Source organism: Gigantopelta aegis, chromosome 14, assembly GCF_016097555.1.
Source record: "Gigantopelta aegis isolate Gae_Host chromosome 14, Gae_host_genome, whole genome shotgun sequence".
NCBI lineage: Eukaryota > Metazoa > Mollusca > Gastropoda > Neomphalida > Peltospiridae > Gigantopelta > Gigantopelta aegis.
This window is the reverse complement of record NC_054712.1, coordinates 52,735,376-52,758,645: the sequence shown is the minus strand read 5'-3', so window position 1 is coordinate 52,758,645 and position 23,270 is coordinate 52,735,376. Positions and strand designations below refer to the sequence as shown.

The window sequence follows — 23,270 nt, the reverse complement described above, 5'->3', positions numbered from 1 at the left end:
ATTTTAAACAGATTAAAGAAAACCAAATTAATATTCGCGTTTCTTTTGATGATCAGTTTAGATACACAGACACACACACACACACACACACACACACACACACACACACACACGAGAGAGAGAGCAAAACAAAGCAAACCCAGACATGCATGTCGAAACCGGTTCGCCCAAACAACAACCCCGAGGGTGGTTAATGTAATGCTTGTATTAATACATGTGTATAATAAAAAGTGCATTACTCCGACGTTGATGTTTTAGAACTGCTACTGCATGTCAGTAAAAACTGGAAGAGAAAAACAATCTCGCATATTCTATGTTATAAATTCAAAGATATAGATCTTCCACTCGGGGACCTTCGTCTAGTGTTTGTTTGTTTGTTTGAATGTTTGTTTAACGATGCGTTTCGAAGGCTTCATATTCAAGCCGGAAGCTCGTCCGAACGTTAAATACGTCTCTGTTTGTCTGTGTGTCTATCTGTCTGTCTCTGTCTCTGTCTGTATGTTTGTCTGTCTGTCTGTCTCTTTGTGTGTGTGTGTGTGTCTCTCTTCTCTTCTCTTCTCTTCTATTCTCTCTCTCTCTCGTCTCTCTCTCTCTTCTCTCTATTCTCTCTCATCTCCTCTCTCTCTCTCTCTCTCGTCTCTCTCCCTCTCCTCTCTCTCTCTCTCCTCTCTCTCTCTCTCTCTCTCCTCATCCCTCATCTCTCTCTCTCTCTCTCTCTCTCCTCTCTCTCTCCCCTCTCTCCTCTCTCCTCTCTCTCTCTGCTCCTCTCTCTCTCTCTCCCTCTCTCCTTCTCTCTGTGTGTGTGTGTGTTTGAGAGAGAGAGAGAGAGAGAGAGAGAGAGAGAGAGAGAGAGAGAGAGAGAGAGAGAGAGAGAGACACACACCTTTATAGTTATCAATGTAGTAGTGATTTCATATTATACGAGTGCTTCGTACAAGAATAACCACGAGTGACTTGTATCTGTGACGTCGCCTTTATGTATGCATGGATGAATGGGTGTATGTGTATGTTTGTATGCATTGTATGTGTTTGTTTGTGTTTGTATGTGTGTGTGTGCTCGCGCGCGCGCGTGTGTGTGTGTGTATATATATATATATATATATATATATATATATATATATATATATATATATATATATATATGCGTATGTATGTATTGTGTTTGTGTGTTTATGTGTGTATATGCATAATACAGTGTGTTGTGTCTATATATATATATATATATATATATATATCTATATATATATAGAGAGAGAGAGAGAGAGAGAGAGAGAGAGAGAGAGAGAGAGAGAGAGAGAGAGAGAGAGAGAGAGAGAGAGAGACAGAGACAGACAGGCAGAGACATATAGACAGAGACAGAGACAGACAGACAAAGAGAGATAAGAAAGTACATGCATTTCACCCTGTTTTGTTAGCTAAGTTAATGTGTACTCTTTTGTTTCCAGTATTGATAGCATTCATCAACAGCTATAGCGTTAAGCTAGCGGTCACGATACAGAACGTCATGATGGTTATCAAGCTTATTGCCTTGGCCATCATCAGTATTGGAGGGATATACATGATATGTCTTGGTGAGTATCGGCCCCGCCCTCCCCAAACACCCATCCACCACCGCCTACATATATCTTCATCCTTCATTGGGTGCCGGGGGGGGGGGGGGGGGGGGGGGGGGGGGGGGGGGGGGGGTGGATGGGGTGGGGGGTGGAGTGGTGCAAGTAAGTAAAAGAGCGCTCGTCTTGGGTACGATATAACGTTTAAAACATTGCTTTCTTTAAAGACACCGCTAGAGCATTATGATTGGTTCATCATCGATAATTTTTTACTCATAGTTCTTGAGAAAACCCACTACATTTTTCCAATTAGCAGCAAGGGATCTTTTATGTGCATTTTCCCCAGATAGGACAGCACATACCATGGCCTTTGATATACCGGTGTTGGTGCACTGGTTACGACTGGAAGAAAACAAAAAAACAATCATAGATCCATTGAGGTGGTTCGATCCTATGAGCGCTCTACCGACGGAGCTAAATCCCGCCCTTCGCGTAATAGACATCAATGGGCTGAGGCTTTTGTCGTATCCCAACCAGCGCTCCACAACTGGTACACCAAAGGGTGTGTTATGTGGTATCATGTTCATGGGAATGTGCATATAAAGGATATCTTGCTGCTTTTCGGTAGAATAGCCTAGGTGCCAGCAACGGGTTCCTAATTCTGCTTTATGGATAATTGTGGATGGTAAAATTCACTGTAACGTTTTGTGGATATAAAATATGGCATTTTCTTGTATACATATCTTTACTAATATGGAGATATTTTTAATTGATTATTTTAAATTGCTTACCCAAATGTTGGTGTGACGTCATAATATTTATATTCATTCGTCCACCCACTTACCAACCCATCCGTCCATCTATCCACCCATCCATAATTCCTTCATTCATTACAAAATTTCATTCATCCGTTCGTTCGTTCGTTCGTTCGTTCGTTCTTTCTTTCTTTCATCCATCTATCCATGCATTTATTTCAGGAAATGTGGATATTCTTTCTGAAGGTTTCCAGTATACGTCTACATCACCATCGACTATAGCTATAGCATTTTATAATGGCCTGTGGTCTTATGACGGATGGTGAGTTATAGAGAATGTATATATAGGATAGTAAATGAGTTCCATATCATATCATGTTTATGTCCCGAGTGAAATAATTTTCAGGTGTCACAAGCGAGTGACAAAGAAAATTATTTCACGAGGAATATAATTATAGGATATTAAACAAGCTTCCATTTCATATCATGTTTAATGATTGTAATGAGTGTAATGATTTTCAGTTGTCATAAGCTTTAGCGACTGATAATTTTTTTTATTTCACGATGGACACAAACATGATACGAAATGGTAGCGAGTTTAATATCCTACTTATCACCCATAATCGATCTTAATTTATATCACCCAGCTCGTTTCGTTGACGTTCCTTCAATGTTGTGGTGATGACGTTGAAGTGTTACTACCGGCCTCGGTGGCGTCGTGGCAGGCCATCGGTCTACAGGCTGGTAGGTACTGGGTTCGGATCCCAGTCGAGGCATGGGATTTTTAATCCAGATACCGACTCCAAACCCTGAGTGAGTGCTCCGCAAGGCTCAATGGGTAGGTGTAAACCACTTGCACCGACCAGTGATCCATAACTGGTTCAACAAAGGCCATGGTTTGTGCTATCCTGCCTGTGGGAAGCGCAAATAAAAGATCCCTTGCTGCCTGTCGTAAAAAAGAGTAGCCTATGTGGCGACAGTAGGTTTCCTCTAAAAACAGTGTCAGAATGACCATATGTTTGACGTCCAATAGCCGATGATAAGATTAAAAATCAATGTGCTCTAGTGGCGTCGTTAAATAAAACAAACTTTACTTTTTATTTTTGAAGTCCATGAGCCAGGACCCAAAATTTGGCCAATTGGTATCACCTGGGGGGACGAATGCTCATAGTGATTTTTTTCAAGGCCTACATCCCTAGGGATGGAAAATTTATGATAGCATTGCAGGATTCACAGCTTTCTGTGTGTATCTACCCGTTTTGTTACCATACCCCCATTTCCACGACAGTTATATTTTTACAGAACTGCTAAAAGGTGACTATATTAAAAACATTCCAACATGTTTGTCAGGGCATTTAGGAATACAAAATCTGGAGGATTGTGAGTTAATGGAGTGGAGAATTGAGATATGTTACCACGATTGAAATCCTTTTATGATTAGGATCTCATATAACACTTTTTCTGTAACGTTACAAAATACCATTCACACAGTTTTATGTTTCAGAGGAAATTTAACATAAGGTTTAGGCTCAGCACCTCAAATATTCTTTTTTAAGGATCTTATTGCAACAGAAGCTTATTATGACATCTGTTGAGTATGTACATTATATATATATAAAGTTTTCTTGGAAGTGTGTCTGTGTAACGACCCTTTTAATAACCCTACCCCCTTTCCTCACTTGGCGTTCTATTAGGACGTATCACTTTGATATGTACCAAGATATTTGTAACCATATGGGTAATAAAACGGGTTACTTTCTTAGGATATCGGCTTAATCCTGCTCAGGTCGAATGGCCATTCTAAACCTTCGCAGGATAAAAATAAAAACAATATGCCACAATTATATATTTATCCAGCAACCACTGTATACATTGGCAAGATATGATGACTAGATAAATCTCTATATTTTCGGTCACTGACCAAAAATATAGGTCACGTGACATAAGCCCGACTCGACTCGAGTATTTCAGAGTAGATTTTCAATAAACATACTCTTTAAATCATTTGTTGAAGTGCAGTAAATACAAATAACTTTAAACTTGTATATTTATTTATGAATTAGAGTTTAGAAACGCTTTTTTAATGTGACAGAATGTAACTAGCGTCTTACAATAATGACGTCATGCCTCTTGCATGACGTCATACGGCAAAAGCCTTGCTAGGTTGGCAATACGCGATTTGCGTACACAAAACTGGAATAATAATGATTTTCCGAATATTCCTGTAGGATTGCAGGATAAAAGAAATAACTGGTTACTGTCTTATGATATCGGCTTTATCCTGCTCAGGTCGAATGGCGAAAGCAGCTCGGCAGAGCCTCGCTGCATTCGCCATTCTAACCTTCGCAGGATAAAGCCGATATCTTAAGACAGTAACCAGTTAATCCCTATATATATATATATATATATATATATATATATATATATATATATATATATATATATATATAATTAAATAAAATTAAATAAAAAGAAGAAAGCAAATTCAGAATTAAATTTTTGATCTGTAATTACAGTGAGTCAATTATTGATAATTGAAGAATTGTGCTTATGGGACCAATCATTTCCTTATATGTATACTTTGATTTATGTATTTCAGGAATAATCTAAATTTTATAACAGAAGAATTAAAGAATCCCAACAGGTAGAGAGAAAATCTTACTATTATTTAGTACAACAGAATTTGTAAAGTTAGACTTTACGAGTTATTTCCCCTCAGTATAATAAGATTATTATTTATTTTTAATTTTTATTTCTTTATTTTGTTTTGTTTTGTTTACTTTACTATTGTTTAGTTTTTACTGTTGTTATTATTTTTGATTCACAAAAAAGAGAGACACAGACAGACAGACAGAGAGAGAGAGAGAGAGAGAGAGAGAGAGAGAGAGAGAGAGAGAGAGAGAGAGAGAGAGAGAGAGAGAGAGAGAGAGAGAGAGAGAGAGACACACAGACAGACAGACAGACATAGAGAGACACATATAGACACAGAGAGAGACAGAGAGAGACATACAGAGAGAGAGACAGACAGACAGACAGAGACAGAGAGAGAGAGAGAGAGAGAGAGAGAGAGAGAGAGAGAGAGAGAGAGAGAGAGAGAGAGAGAGAGAGAGAGAGAGAGATATATATAGAGTACCTTTAACATGCACCTGTACCACTAAGGTTTCGGGCATCTTGCGACGGGTGCTCTCATATTAACAACTAATCGGTCGTAGAATCGAGTTGTAAGAGTGCTCAGACTAGAAGTCGAGAGATAGGAGAATTGGCCAACTTCGTCATGACAATTGGTAACATCGTTTTCGTGCTGGATTTGTTTTTTGTCAATAATGAAGTTATTCCCTTGAAGTTAATTTAATTTTTGTCAAAAAGTACAAATTACATGAACTGGATAAGATTATATAAAAACAATATTCAATGTCATTTCAGTAAACTAATATATTACTTGAAAAAAACCCCCACCCACACGTTTCTTTTGCTTGTCATTTTAACATGTTATATAAATACAACCATAACACTTTGAATGTTTTAAATTCACGGAAACTGATATCCACAGAACAGAACAGAATTTATTTACACTCTGGCCGTTCAGCAACGGCATAGGAGGGCTACATAATATAAAGGAACATATATATGTATATATATACATGAAGAATTTGGGATTTACAATATAAATGTATATATGTACACACATTCACTTCACAATATACACATGACAAGATGGTGGTTGACAATATATGCAGTAAATAAGTTATTTTCCAGTATAAACAGTACAATCCTTAAATACTGTTAGTTTGGGTGCATTTTGAGCGTTTAAAGATATTAGTAATAACATTTTGATAAATTCTTTAATACACTGATTCGTTTACTGTTCATGAGTTGTTTGAATTTGAAAGTATTTGGTCGTGTATAATAATATGGATGTAGAAACTGGACCCTGGAATCATGAAAATATTTACAGACAAAAATATAATGGTATTCGTCACCAATGTCTATTTCATCACATAGGTTACATAGCCTATCTTTCTTAGGTATGTTATTCCAGCGTCCAGTTTCAATAGACAAATAGTGATTAGATAATCTGATTTTCAAAATAATTGTCCACATCTTTTCAGGGATAATAGTAAAATATTTTTCTAGACTGAGGTGTTCTTTGTAATATCTGTATGTAGTGCCTTTCGATGAGAGTTCTATTTCGTTACTCCATGTTTGTAAATATTGGTCATATTGTCTATTTTTTATTTGTTGAGAGAGGACCTTAACTGATACAAAAGATTGGGAAAGCCAGACATCGCTCATTCCTAAATTATTCAGGATATTTTTTACTGTAGTGATCCAGTTATAATTGGTATTATTGCTAAGATGGTCTAATAACATTGCTCTATATAATAAGAAAGATAGTTTAGATTGTTTCCCCGATACAATTCGTGCCCAATAACAGGCGATTCGTCTGTATATAGTTAGCTCGATAGGCATTCTCCCCAGCTCTCCATATAACATAAATAGTGGTGTCGATTTTTTTACTGGTAAAATATGTCTGAAAAAATGTATTTGGACAGCGTTTAAGATATCAGTTTTCTCATGTCCCCAAATTTCGCACCCATGTAGTAAAATTGGAAGGATCATAGAGTCAAACATTTTAAGTTTACAGTCGACTGACAGAAAATGTTCTTTGGCTTTTGCAAGTACAAAATACATTGCTTTGGTAGCTTGTTGTTTAAGTCTCATCTTTGTAATTCGGAAGTTATTTTTATTAGTAAATGTAATTCCTAGATATTTATACTCTTTAATATTTTCTAAAGCAGTGTTTCCTATTTTGAAAATATGTCTGTAGTCTTTAGCTGTACCGTTAAAAATAATTACCTTCGTTTTAGTGATATTAATTTTAAGTTTCCATGTCTTGCAATATTCATAAAAAGTGTTTAACGTATGCTGTAGTGTAGGTCAGATGCAGTTGTTGCTAAGAGGGCTGTATCATCAGCATTATAGCAGACAGATAAGTTGAAGACCAACGTCAATTGGGTTTTCGGGATTATCTGGGATAGGGGAAAGCCCTTCACATCCATGACTGAATAAGTAGTCTTCTAAATCATTTAAATATAAAGAAAATAAAACAGGTGATAAATTTTCGCCTTGCCGGATACCGTTGTTGCATGGAAATAGCCCGGAGTGTTGGTTGTTTACATATATAAGTGATTTAAGGCCTTGGAACATCTGGTGTATGATTCTAAAGAATTTGCCGTTTATATTATTATATAATAACTTTTGCCATAGATTAGTTCGTGAAACCATGTCGAAAGCTTTCTGAAAATCAACAAACGCGCAGTACAACTTCTTTTTTCTTTTTTTCAAGATATCTATCAAATTATGTAAGGTGAATATGTGGTCTGTTGTGGAGTAGCCTTTACGAAAAGCAGCCTGGACTTCACTCATGATATTATTTTCTTCAATAAATATATTTAAACGGTTATTGAGTATAGATGTAAATAACTAGAACAACAGCAAAGCAATGTGATCGGTCGGTAGTTTTCAGGCGATAGGCGGTTTCCTTTATTTTTAAAAATTGGTATGATGATACCATTGAGCCATTCCTCCGGCAAAACACCGTGCTCGATGAGTATGTTAAAAAGTTTAACGTAAACTGGCAAGAGAATTGTTGCGGTTGATTTAATGTACTCGTTAACGACTTTGTCAATACCAGCAGCTTTATCATTTTTAAGTTGTTTTATGCCTTTTAAAATTTCATCTTCGCTGAATTGTCCATTAATAATACTGTCATTGTTTACTTCATTTAGTGCTTCGTCCATATTAAATTCGGGTGTATTATCCTCATTCGGTTCGCCCTTGTTTAAATTACTGAAGAAATTGAAGAATTCATTTACTGGGGGAACGTTTATGTCCGATTTGCGTGGTCCCTTTAATATTTTATAGAATCCCTTGGAATCGTCTAGTCGTAATGTTCTCATTTTCCTTTCAGTTTTAAATCTGTGTTGTGAGTATGCGTTAGAAATACATTTCTTATAGGACTTACTGGCATTAATTAACCTCTTTTTATTTTCTATTGTTTTGTGTTTTGAGTATAATGTTTTTGATTCATTATACTGCCTTCACAAATACTGACATCTTACCCCAAACCAGGGTCGCTTATTAGCAGTGGACTTTTTATCACGGTTGTTAGCGCGAGCACGCATTTGACCAAATGTTGAGACTGCCGAGTCTAAAAATAGATTTTTCAGCGTGTCGGCTGCTTGGTTAACAGGTGCTTGTATATCAACAGATTCATCGTCCAGTACTAAGAGAATTGTTTGAACTAAGTTATTATCGATATTATTGATATATTCCTCTCGTTTACTTGGGATCCACTTACGAATGTTACTGGGCGCGACTTCATCACTTATATTCTTTCTAATATCAACATGCGTGTTTGAGTAAGTATTGCATTTATATGTAAGTGCTAATGCACAATGAATATCTGAGAAAAGTGGGTCAAAATCACAGATATCGAAATCAGTTACATTTTCAAAAACATGGTAGGTACCGATTGCGTAATCGATCAGGCTTGAGTCTTTGCTGGTTACTTTCCCTATGTTTTTATCATATCCACATCTACCGTTTAGAATATATATATTATGTACTTTACACAGCTGTACAAGTTTTGCCCCATGTCCATTAACCCTTCCCTTGTCCTGGCTTGCCCTATCTCTAGGAATATCGATATTATCCAGCTTTGATATATCATTTAGGAAATTTTCCATATCAATATTATCAATAAAGATATCATCATGAGTAATATAATCAGGATAACATTTGGTTCTGGCATTGAAATCACCCAATAACAGCAAAGGCGCTAATTGTAATATTCGTCTTCCTCCACAGAAACCTTCCACTGTCCATCATCATCGGCATCCCGCTGACGACGGCATTTTACGTCCTCGCCAACGTCGGCTATATGAGCGTCATGTCCAAAGAGGAAATCATTCTGTCACACGCAGTGGCCGTGGTACGTTACAAAGTAAAGACACAGACAGACAGACAGAGAGACTGACTGACAGGAGGAGGAAGAGGTTTCGGAGGATGAAACCCCTTGCTCAAGCAAATTTTCTTCTTCTTTTCCCAATGTATTTTCCGGAGGAGTATGACTTAAGCCCTGTATAAACTTCGTTCGCCACAGTCTACCCCCACACCACCACCCCTGCATACATTCCTACACAGGCGCCTACAGTCAAACCGACAGACAAACAGATACTTTATGCGAGTCTCATTCTGTGTAAACATGGTAAAATATATAATAAAAACATCGTCGTGTCGTAATGCATTCAGATTTGCTATACTGGAGGCTATTCCAGAATTTTAAATTCAGTACCGTCCTCAAATTAAGATATGTTGATTTTATTTGTATTAATTCCCCCTCTCCACCCTACCCACCCAAAAAAATTAAGAAGAAGACGCCCCACAAAACAAACCATACTACAAACCTTTATCAAGAAATATAAAACAACATATAAAAGAATTAAAAAACCCCAACAATAACAAACAAAAATGACCCAACTAAGACACGAACACCCGAACACCACGAACAAACACATGTAGACACACATACGCCTGAACACATGCTCGTATGTGGTGTTTAAATAAAAGTCTAAATAATGTGTATAGCCATAGACACTTGGTCGAAAGATAGATGATAATGAAGAGATTGGGGGAAGAGACAGTAAAAGATAGAGTGAGGGTGAAGAGAAAGGGAGACAATTATGGGATAAAGAGAAGAAAAAAACAGAGATGGGTGGGGTGTGATTGAAGAACAAGAGCGTAGGTTGAAGAGATAGGATGAAGAGAAAGAGAGTCAGAGAGAAGATGGTATTCAGAACAAATTCTGGAATACACGAGTACACAAGGAGACACACATACCACATGTACATTACAACGCAGACACACACAATACACATGCACGTACACACCACGTACGCACGTACACGCACTTACATAACAGTAGTTTCGCTACATGCACTGTATTTTGTTATTGCAGACATGGGCGGATCGTGTTCTTGGCGTGATGTCATGGATCATTCCATTCTCGGTCGCTGCGTCTACATTTGGTGCTGCCAATGGAGTTCTCTTCGCTTCTGGAAGGTAGGCTCATTGTTAAAGTGGCAAAGCCTAGTTTCAAACCATTAAAGTGGACACTAAGCTTGTTTAATCTACAAACCTATGACACATCTGGATAAAGATGCAATAGTGTGAAACAAGAGTCTGTGACTTTGAAACGGTATTAAGACCACTCCGCTACTAAGACCACAATGTAGCATGATTACTCTTTGACTGTACTACCTATCATTTGTTAACAATCAGCAAGAACACAGAAACCATTAGATGCGTGACTTTTCAACACATAGTGTACACGAAAAATGCAGAAAATTTGCTATCATAATATGGTCGCTTTGACGGGGTGGAAATGCACTAAAAACGACCATTGGGACCGACTTTACCGGTAGTAATCCGCAATAGTGGGGTGGTCTTAATACCGGGGTAGTTTTACCTTTTAAACGATAATGAAATATTCCGGGCTTTAAAAAAAGTCGTCTTAATAGAGGAGTGGTCTTAATACCGGGGTGGTCGTTAGGTGGGGGTTTCACTGTATTATGTTTGTATGTTGTAGGTTGTGTTACATGTTGAGTATATTTGTAGTATATATATATGTGTGTTTGTGTATGTTGCAGGCTGTGTTACGTGGCAGCTAGAGATCATAATTTCCCACAATTCCTGTCGTTCATCCATTCCCGTCGTTTTACGCCAGTGCCTGCCATGATGTTTACCGTAAGTTTCATAATTTAAAGCTGCAATGTCGGGAATAGTTTTAGTCACGTTTTATACCCCTTAAGCCTTATTGATCTAGATAATATTAAGTGGGGTGTCGTCTAATAATGCCCTGCTCGATTTGAGCAGCGATCGTCTCCCCCCCCCCCCCGGGAAAAACGTACGTGTGTGTGTGTGTGTATGTATGTATGTATGTGTGTATGTATATATATAATTGGATTTTCTCTTCCCAGTCTTGATTTCAATAATAAATATTTTATGGAGATTATATTTCAAAATGACGACTATTATAGTCATCGCAAACGATTTTATGAAGTCTGCATTGTGAAAGAGTACCTTTACTGTAGGGTAACAAAGTGGACAGTGACTCTTGATTGTATACCATTACAACAGTTTAAATGTCCATTGAATTATGTGAAAGTTAAATTTTGGCAAACCAGTCTTAAGAGTAATAGTCCACCCACAGGCTATGTGGAAATAGTAATATCATCTTGCATAGTGGCAGTGATAATTAGCACGGAGAGTGGAAGTCCTCTTGAAGAATGGGAATCAATATAAAGAGTGGAAGTCCTCTTGAATAATGGGAATCAATATAAATAGTGGAAGTCCTCTTGGAGAGTGCTAATCAATACAGAGAGTGTAAGTCTTCTTGAAGAGTGAGAATCAATATAGAGCATGGAAGTCCTCTTATAGATTGGCAATAATACCAGAGTGGAAGTCCTCATGTAGAGTGGCAGTTCTCTAGGAGTGACAGTCCCTTTGGAGAATGGCAATCATCTTGGAGAATAGCGATTCTTCTGCAGTGTTAGTCCTCCTGAAGAGTGGCAGTCCTCCTGAAAATTAGTGGTCTCACAGAGAGTGGTAGTCCTGGAGAATGGTAGTTCTGGAAAACAGCGGTCGTCCTGTAGAATGGCGATCTCCCTGGAGACCAAGCACCCGACAGTGATGCCACATTGTGAAAACATCACTGAAACTCTACCTTGATACAGAGATACAGGTTTAAAACTGCCAATGGTTTTGTGTGTTCCGATTAGGTTATGTCACCGAGAGCGCTTGCCTTCGTTTCAGTGCCTGGTTTCCATTCTGATGATCATTCCTGGAGACATATCCACCCTGATAGACTTCTTCGGCTTCTCGTCCTGGCTCGTGTACGGGTTCACAACCTTCACCTTGCTGCTCCTCAGAGTGACGCATAAAGACCTGAAACGACCTTACAGGGTAAATATAGCACAGATGTTAATTAATCAAGAAACTGGATTTTATAATGTATACCACATTATTTTATTGTAGATACCTGCTGCAATACTAATTATTGTATAATCACATTATTTTACTATAGATACCTACTGCAATACCAATTATTGTATAACTACATTATTTTATTGTAGATACTTACTGCAATACCAATTATTGTATAACTACATTATTTTACTATATATATACCTACTGCAATACCAATTATTGTATAACTACATTATTTTATTACATTATTTTATTGCAGGCACCTACTGCATTCCCAATCATCATGTGATGTATACCACATTCTTTTATTGTAGATACCTACTGCAATACCAATTATTGTATAATCACATTATTTTTATTACATTATTTTATTGCAGGCACCTACTGCATTCCCAATCATCATGTGATGTATACCACATTATTTTCTTGTAGATACCTACTGCAATACCAATTATTGTATAATCACATTATTTTATTGCAGGTACCTACTGCAATCCCAGCCACCGTGTGATATATACCACATTATTTTATTGCAGGTACCTACTGTAATCCCAGCCATCGTGTGATGTATACCACATTATTTTATTGTAGGTACCTACTGCAATCTCAATCATCGTGTGATGTATACCACATTATTTTATTGCAGGTACCTACTGCCATCCGAATCATCGTGTGATGTATACCACATTATTTTATTGCAGGTACCTACTGCAATCCCAGCCACCGTGTGATGTATACCACATTATTTTATTGCAGGTTCCTACTGCAATCTCAGCCACCGTGTGATGTATACCACATTATTTTATTGCAGGTACCTACTGCCATCCGAATCATCGTGTGATGTATACCACATAATTTTATTGCAGGTACCTACTGCAATCCCAGCCACCGTGTGATGTATACCACATTATTTTATTGCAGGTACCTACTGCCATCCGAATCATCGTGTGATGTATACCACATTATTTTATTGCAGGTACCTACTGCAATCCCAGCCACCGTGTGATGTATACCACATTATTTTATTGCAGGTTCCTACTGCAATCTCAGCCACCGTGTGATGTATACCACATTTATTTTATTGCAGGTTCCTACTGCAATCTCAGCTACCGTGTGATGTATACCACATTATTTTATTGCAGGTACCTACTGCAATCTCATCCACCGTGTGATGTATACCACATTATTTTATTGTAGGTACCTACTGCAATCTCATCCACCGTGTGATGTATACCACTTTATTTTATTGCAGGTACCTACTGCAATCCCAGCCACCGTGTGATGTATACCACATTATTTTATTGCAGGTACCTACTGCCATCCGAATCATCGTGTGATGTATACCACATTATTTTATTGCAGGTACCTACTGCAATCCCAGCCACGTGTGATGTATACCACATTATTTTATTGCAGGTTCCTACTGCAATCTCAGCCACCGTGTGATGTATACCACATTATTTTATTGCAGGTACCTACTGCCATCCGAATCATCGTGTGATGTATACCACATTATTTTATTGCAGGTACCTACTGCAATCCCAGCCACCGTGTGATGTATACCACATTATTTTATTGCAGGTACCTACTGCCATCCGAATCATCGTGTGATGTATACCACATTATTTTATTGCAGGTACCTACTGCAATCCCAGCCACCGTGTGATGTATACCACATTATTTTATTGCAGGTTCCTACTGCAATCTCAGCCACCGTGTGATGTATACCACATTTATTTTATTGCAGGTTCCTACTGCAATCTCATCCACCGTGTGATGTATACCACATTATTTTATTGTAGGTACCTACTGCAATCTCATCCACCGTTTGATGTATACCACTTTATTTTATTGCAGGTACCTACTGCAATCCCAGCCACCGTGTGATATATACCACATTATTTTATTGCAGGTACCTACTGTAATCCCAGCCATCGTGTGATGTATACCACATTATTTTATTGCAGGTTCCTACTGCAATCTCAGCCACCGTGTGATGTATACCACATTATTTTATTGCAGGTACCTACTGCCATCCGAATCATCGTGTGATGTATACCACATTATTTTATTGCAGGTACCTACTGCAATCCCAGCCACCGTGTGATGTATACCACATTATTTTATTGCAGGTACCTACTGCCATCCGAATCATCGTGTGATGTATACCACATTATTTTATTGCAGGTACCTACTGCAATCCCAGCCACCGTGTGATGTATACCACATTATTTTATTGCAGGTTCCTACTGCAATCTCAGCCACCGTGTGATGTATACCACATTTATTTTATTGCAGGTTCCTACTGCAATCTCATCCACCGTGTGATGTATACCACATTATTTTATTGTAGGTACCTACTGCAATCTCATCCACCGTTTGATGTATACCACTTTATTTTATTGCAGGTACCTACTGCAATCCCAGCCACCGTGTGATATATACCACATTATTTTATTGCAGGTACCTACTGTAATCCCAGCCATCGTGTGATGTATACCACATTATTTTATTGTAGGTACCTACTGTAATCCCAGCCATCGTGTGATGTATACCACATTATTTTATTGCAGGTACCTACTGCCATCCGAATCATCGTGTGATGTATACCACATTATTTTATTGCAGGTACCTACTGCAATCCCAGCCACCGTGTGATGTATACCACATTATTTTATTGCAGGTTCCTACTGCAATCTCAGCCACCGTGTGATGTATACCACATTTATTTTATTGCAGGTTCCTACTGCAATCTCATCCACCGTGTGATGTATACCACATTATTTTATTGTAGGTACCTACTGCAATCTCATCCACCGTTTGATGTATACCACTTTATTTTATTGCAGGTACCTACTGCAATCCCAGCCACCGTGTGATATATACCACATTATTTTATTGCAGGTACCTACTGTAATCCCAGCCATCGTGTGATGTATACCACATTATTTTATTGTAGGTACCTACTGCAATCTCAATCATCGTGTGATGTATACCACATTATTTTATTGCAGGTACCTACTGCCATCCGAATCATCGTGTGATGTATACCACATTATTTTATTGCAGGTACCTACTGCAATCCCAGCCACCGTGTGATGTATACCACATTATTTTATTGCAGGTACCTACTGCCATCCGAATCATCGTGTGATGTATACCACATTATTTTATTGCAGGTACCTACTGCAATCCCAGCCACCGTGTGATGTATACCACATTATTTATTGCAGGTTCCTACTGCAATCTCAGCCACCGTGTGATGTATACCACATTTATTTTATTGCAGGTTCCTACTGCAATCTCAGCTACCGTGTGATGTATACCACATTATTTTATTGCAGGTACCTACTGCAATCTCAGCCACCGTGTGATGTATACCACATTATTGTATTGCAGGTACCTACTGCAATCTCAGCCACCGTGTGATTTATACCACATTATTTTATTGCAGGTTCCTACTGCAATCTCAGCCACCGTGTGATGTATACCACTTTATTTTATTGCAGGTACCTACTGCAATCTCAGCCACCGTGTGATGTATACCACATTATTTTATTGCAGGTACCTACTGCAATCTCAGCCACCGTGTGATGTATACCACATTATTTTATTGCAGGTACCTACTGCAATCTCAGCCACCGTGTGATGTATACCACATTATTGTATTGCAGGTACCTACTGCAATCTCAGCCACCGTGTGATGTATACCACATTATTGTATTGCAGGTACCTACTGCAATCTCAGCCACCGTGTGATGTATACCACATTATTTTATTGCAGGTACCTACTGCAATCTCAGCTACCGTGTGATGTATACCACATTTATTTTATTGCAGGTATCTACTGCAATCTCATCCACCGTGTGATGTATACCACATTATTTAATTGCAGGTTCCTACTGTAATCCCAGTGATCGTGCTGCTAATGGCGTGCTACTTAGTGATAGGACCCATTATCCAGGACCCTAAAGTACAGTTCCTGTATGCCGTGCTCTTCATACTGAGCGGCTTCGTCATCTACGTGCCTTTCGTACATATGAAGATTCATCCGCCAGGAATGGGTACGTAACACACAGTCTCCTGTTGAAAGGTTGTTTTGTATAATGGCACCACTAAAGCACATTTATTTATTGATCATCGGCTAATGGATGTCAAACCTTTAATAATTTTTATATATAGCCTCAGAGAGAAAGCCTGTTACATTTTGCTTCAGTAAGGTCAGGCTAGGTTAGGTAATAAGGTTTTACGTGCAGATTCAGAACAAGTTGTTGTAGCGAATGCCTGTCATGGGCGCAGGTGCCGGCCTCGGCCGGCTCTTCCGTCCAGGACAGGTATTTTTCCAGTAGTAGGAAGGGATCTTTTATATGCACCATCCCACAGACAGGATAACACATACCACGACCTTTGATACAGTTTCCTATTGTGCCTATAGTCATGCTGGCTTTGGCGAATAAACTGATTCTGATTTTATCACCCGTCGCATACAGATAACTATATTTTGTTTATTGGTGTGTAATATTTTATTGTACTGTATTTTTATTGTAATATATTTCCATATCATTGTAACAATAAATAAATTAATTAATTAATTAATAAATAATTAATTAATTAAATGGATGGATGGATGGATGGAATCTCTCTCCCAAAACACCTAGCTGATAAATATTTCCAATTAAAAAGAAAAAAATCCATCTTCATAACGGCCTTCTTTGGTGTCGTAGTTAAGCCATCGGACTTTAGCTTTAGTAGATACTGGATTCGTCTCTGTACCGGCTCACACCCAAAGGCCATGGTATGTGCTATCCTGTCTGTGGGATAGTACATATAAAAGATCACTTGCTCTAATAGAAAAATGTAGCGGGTTTCCTCTCTAAGTCTATGTGTAAAAAAAAACCCCAAATGTTTGACATCCAATAGCCGATGGTTAATAAATTCTGTATGTTCTAGTGGTGTTGTTAAACAAAACAAACTTAAACTTTTTATTTCTACCCATCTAATAACTAAGAACATTATTTCACTTAGATTGCCATGAAACAAGCAGGCACCACTGTCAGGATATCAAATAGCATATTCTTTGCAGAAGGGACCTAGCATCAATATTGTGTATATAAAGTGGCCAGCAGTGGTGGACTTGTCATAACACTGCCTGAACATTTTAATCGGTTTCGTGGGATCCCGACAAGTGTCTTTAAATTAACGACTCGTGGGTCAGTGTAAGGCCACTAACCACTAATCCTCTGGTCTGGGCAGATAAGCGAGGTGTGTGTCCAGGACAGCGTGCTTGAATCTTAATTGGATATAAGCACGACAATAATTATAATTAAAATGAATTATATTCATACGTTCAATACGGGATCTTTGGGGCACTTCGAAGTTTTGTGGTGCACCGTCCATTGGATTTTTGTCTAATATTGTATGTCAGAGTTTAATATGTGTGTATTTTGTTTTTCAGATACGTTGACGAAACTGTTTCAAAAAGTTCTACAAATTGTTCCAACTAAAGTGGAATAACAGTTTGTATGTTAATAGGACCTAGTTTTAATTGAACGCAATGGAAGTAAATTGTGAGATGGATATTTTAAATGCGGATGTGTTCATATATCAGTCGTTTTGATTTATGTTTTTCTGACTGAAAGGTATATCTTATAAAATCCGTAAAATCACTTGTTGCAGACATAAGAACTTTTTCTATTTCACATAAAATGTATTTGGAGATGCTACAAACACCATGAAGAAAATGTGTTTTGTTTAATGTCACTACTAGAGCATATTGATTTATTAATCATTGCCTATTAAACCAGTGTGCTCTAGTGGTGTCGTTAAACAAAACACGTTTTCTTCCTGGTGTTTGTAGTAACTCCAAATATATTTTATGACGTAGTTTTCATCGGAAACCTGCTATATCTCTACATTAACAGCAACAGATCTTGTATGTGCTTTTTCACAGACAGGGTAGCACATACCCCAGACCTTGATACAACAGCCGTGGGGGCACTGGTTGGAATGGGGAAAACGTCGGTCAGAGAATAGGCCCACCGAGGAGGCGACCGCTCTACCGATTAAGCTAGATCTCGCCTTGTCGTAACAGTCAAAAGGATGCAATGGCCAATTGTCCTAGTTTGAATCAGTTCTACACCTTCAAAATTGCTAGTATATTTATTTTGAACACACGTGTAGTTTGCTGTCGCAATGCTCAGCATTATATTAAAAAATTTAATTATTTTCCATTCTGGTCAATCTAATTAAAATTAGCTCCACTGGTTAATTACTATTACCTGTGGATCTAACAGCACCCCGTTGGAGTTCATGTCCAGTTGACCTGTCATTCGACCAATCATAACCTTACTGCAACATCATGCCAGTGATTTGAAAAGAATTTGAAAACATTCGTGATTGTGCCGAGGGTATACGAAATGATTCGGGTGAATTATGAAGTATGCGGGAAACTAATTTCAATATAAAATTTTATATAAAATTCGTTTATTGCTGTACTCCCCCCCCCCACCTGTTTTTTCAATGTTGAAATAGACCAACAAGTTCCTCTATTGCATAACTAGTCTCGCCCGAGAGAGAGAGAGAGAGAGAGAGAGAGAGAGAGAGAGAGAGAGAGAGAGAGAGAGAGAGAGAGAGAGAGAGTGAGTGTGAAAGAGAGTGTGAAAGAGAGAGAGTGTGAGAGAGAGAGAGAGAGAGAGAGAGAGAGAGAGAGAGAGAGAGAGAGAGGCAGAAAGAAAAATGGATGGTTATAAGGAGAGAGAGAGAAAAGAGTGACGAGAAACAGTCTGAAAGAACATAATAATGCAAATAATATTATAAAGAAGAGAGATTGGTAGATAAATAGGAATAACAGAGAGCATACTAATAACAATTAATAACAAATACGTGAAATAATAGTGTGTAATTAAGGATATTCATAGACGGTGCTTCCAATTTCAACACTTTTTATGACATAGGTATTTTTGTGCTTAAAGAAAAACGTAATACCTTTGACATATTGTTATTGAAACAGAAATTTATATTCATATAGTTTTTGAAATTTATTTTCAACTTTTGTCGTATTTAATTTTATATATCTGCGCGATCCAAACTAAACACAAACACGTTTTACTCTTTATATTATTATTCTTTTTTGACTTGCACGATATAACATGATAACGATTCAAATAAGAAAATTCAAATAATTATCCGAAAATTACAGTTTATAAACATCCAGACAAACAAGACCTAAAAAAATAAAAAAAATAAAATAAGTCTCGACCATACCGAGACTATTCTTGAAACAGAGAGTCTATAAACATGTTATACAAATATCACTAATGCAATGCTCAAACTGTCAAGTGCCAGCAAAAAGTTGGCCAACTCGACAGTTGCGTTGAGTTGTAAATGCGCTCAGACTAACAATTGGGCGTCGTGTTGAGTTGTAATGCACGCTCAGACTAGCAACTGGACCGCAGTAGTAGAAGTCGTGACAGAAGAAAGTTGGTAAACTTTCTGCTGGCAGTTGGTAGTCTGATACTAGCATTAGGTATGTAATAAAAAATGAATTTCAGCATATCATTTGAATGTGGTTTTTCTAAATTTGAAATGTCTAAATCGCCACATAACGTAATAACAATAGTTGAATGTCTCATGGCTATAAAAGGTCTGTCGCTTATTTGTAAAGATAATTACATTGTCTGTCTATATTTTCATTCCAACTTATTTTCGTGCTTATATCCAATTAAGATTCAAGCACGCTGTCCTGGGTACACACCTCATCTATCTGCGCTGTCTGTCCAGGACAGCGGGTTAGTTGTCAGTTGGTTAGTGGTTAGTGAGAGAGAGAAGAGGGTGTAGTGGACTTACACCTACCCATTGAGCCATTAAGAACTCATTCTGGGCTGGAGACGGTACCGGTTTGCGAACACTGTACCTACCAGCCTGTAGTCCGATGGCTTAACCGCTGCGCCACCGAGGCCGGTGTCTATCTATATAGAATCCATACAGTTTTATATCTATGAAAGCAATTTATTGTGTATTCTTATTGTTGGAATGTGAATCTCATGTGTTCATTATTTAATGTGTTCTAGGCAGTGGCGTAATGTATGGAAATGGGAGGAGGGGGGATGCGGGGGTTTGCATTCCATCATTATTCTGAAGATCGTAGAGAGACGAGGGTCGCAGAAAGGTTGTGTGTGTGTGTGTGTGTGTGTGTGTGTGTGTGTGTGTGTGTGTGTGTGTGTGTGTTACTTTATGCGGACACGATAACTACCCTAAAGAATTTCAGGGCAAATTCTCCCTCCCCCTCCCCCTCCCTCCCCCTCCCCCCCAGTAAAGTGCAATCCCATACGCCTAAATGGAAAGACATTGAGTAGTGGTCAAACCCTTGCCACCACTACAATGGGCGTATTTAGCTGGGGTGGGAGAAAGAAAACCCATACATTGTGCCACTACTCTTTAAGTTTAAATAAATATGCAATTATTGTTCCTAAATGTCATAATGTAATGTTGAGGTTATGTCACGGGTATATGGTTACAGAGAGCTTTAGTATACTAGTAGGTTTTCAGAAAAGGATTATATGATTTTCAAGGCATACTGTCACGGATTTAAGGACCTTATTTCTTTAAAAATGGATAATAGCTAAAAATTACATTAATTGTTGGAAACCAAATCTAACTATTACATCACCTCAACTGAACCATGATGGAGTGAAATCCATGTCAACCCTCTTGGCAGTTTTAATTTTTGAATTATGGACTATTGCCATAATTCAATTATTTTTACAAAATATCATTAATAAATGGAGTATGGTGGTTATGAAGATGGTTGAATAAAGTACATTTAGGGACAAATCAAATTATTTTTGTACAGGTAATACTTTGTTAGACAATTAAATTGGTCATTGGTCTGTGACAATATGCCTTTCACTGGTTGATACATGTGTAACCTTTATTATTCTATACAATACAACATATCATGTATTGCTCTTTGTGTTGTGTTGTGTTGTGTTGTTTGTTTTTAGTTTTCTAAATAATTGTTATCATTACTTGTGGTAAAATATTTTGTTTATTATGTTTAACGACATTGATTTATTAATCATCGACTATTGGGTGTCAAACGTTTGGTAATTTTGACATACGGTCTTAGAGAGAAAACACGCTACATTTTTCCATTAGTAACAAGGGAAATTTTATGTGCACCATCCAGCAGACCGGATAGCACATACCACGACCTTTGATATGTCTGTCATGGTGCACTGGCTGGAACTAGAAATAGCTCAATGGGCCCAACGACGAGTATCGGTACTAAACCGACCCCGCATCAAGCGAACGTTTTACCACTGGGCAACGCCCCGCACCTACAAATGGTTACGACTCGGCTGTCATTCGCATCATAATAAATCTGCGAATTTTACATTTAACATTAACATATTAGCTGTTTTCTTTACGCATGCATGAAAAGAAATGCAAACACAGAATGCACAATACGTATACAAATATTTTGTTACACGAATAGGCATGTCAACGTAAATGGTTCACCATCGCATGCTTTCCATTCACTCCTCAATGGGCAAATCTTAGCCCCACCCACTCCGTACCTGTCAGCGGTAACCCGCGATGACCCTGAATATCTTCTAAGCCAATGTTCACAAACATTATCATAATTAGACAGTTTAGACAGCTCGTGTAAGACGCCCAACGACACATACAAGTCGTCAAGATAAAAAGTAAAAGTAAAGTTTGTTTTATTTAACGACGCCACTAGAGCACATTGATTTTTTATCTTATCATCGGCTATTGGACGTCAAACATATGGTCATTCTGACATTGTTTTTTAGAGGAAACCCGCTGTCGCCACATATGCTACTCTTTTACGACAGGCAGCAAGGGATCTTTTATTTGCGCTTCCCACAGGCAGGATAGCACAAACCTTGGCCTTTGTTGAACCAGTTATGGATCACTGGTCGGTGCAAGTGGTTTACACCTACCCATTGAGCCTTGCGGAGCACTCACTCAGGGTTTGGAGTCGGTATCTGGATTAAAAATCCCATGCCTCGACTGGGATCCGAACCCAGTACCTACCAGCTTGTAGACCGATGGCCTAACCACGACGCCACCGAGGCCGATAAGTCGTCAAGATGTTCGTTACTTCAACATCCACATAAAATAAAGGAGAATTTTACATGGTAAAGACTGCGCATGGTACCCGTGGTAATGGTTAAAAAGAAGAAGAAAGGAAGGAAGGAAATGTTTTATTTAACGACGCACTCAACACATTTTATTTACGGTTATACGGCGTCAGACATATGGTTAAGGATCACACAGTTATTGAAGGAGGAAACCCGCTGTCGCCACTTCATGGGCTACTCTTTTTAATTGGCAGCAAGGGATATTTATATGCACCATCCCACAGACAGAATAGAAGAAGAAGAAGAAGAAGAAGAAAGAAGGAAAGTGGCCACAGATCACATTGTTTTTACGATTCAAAATGTTTTTTATTACATAAATAACAAAAGGATTGGGCACAAATTTTCCAACTTACTACAATGAAACCCCTCTAAACCAGACACCCTCGGGACCAAGTAAAATGTCCGGTTTTAAGAGGTATCCGGTTTAGAAAGGTTACGTTCTATACTGATTGTAAAAAAAGGACCGTGAAAAATGTTTGGTTTGGGGGAGGAATTCCGGTTTACAGAGAGTCTGGTTTTGAGAGGTTTCACTGTACGCGCTTTTACGTTTAGCGTTAATGACTAGGAACAACATAACCTCAAAAGTCTTTAATAGTGTTATCACGTACCACACGTTTGCAAATCACACGCTCTGCTCTATCAACATCGGTCGAATAGCTGCCATTACAAAGCTATCTGCCATAAAATAACCGCAGCCAAACAGACTACTTGTGCGGATATATTTCCGGATTTTGTTCAACTAAATG

General features: G+C 38.2%; 1 protein-coding gene across 2 annotated transcripts in view; it reads left to right on the top strand.

Annotated features, from left to right (window-relative positions):
* The window catches only part of LOC121388142 (b(0,+)-type amino acid transporter 1-like), a 44,962-nt gene extending 24,379 nt beyond the window's left edge, over positions 1–20,583 (top strand). For both annotated transcript variants that reach the window (XM_041519377.1, XM_041519378.1), the window contains exons 5-13: positions 1,446–1,571; positions 2,528–2,627; positions 4,905–4,949; positions 9,176–9,299; positions 10,326–10,429; positions 11,017–11,113; positions 12,182–12,331; positions 16,251–16,419; positions 17,811–20,583. In XM_041519377.1, the coding sequence (XP_041375311.1) occupies positions 1,446–1,571; positions 2,528–2,627; positions 4,905–4,949; positions 9,176–9,299; positions 10,326–10,429; positions 11,017–11,113; positions 12,182–12,331; positions 16,251–16,419; positions 17,811–17,869 (974 nt within the window). In that variant the 3' untranslated portion in view covers positions 17,870–20,583. The remainder of the gene's footprint in view (positions 1–1,445; positions 1,572–2,527; positions 2,628–4,904; positions 4,950–9,175; positions 9,300–10,325; positions 10,430–11,016; positions 11,114–12,181; positions 12,332–16,250; positions 16,420–17,810) is intronic.
* Positions 20,584–23,270: the final 2,687 nt, after the last annotated feature.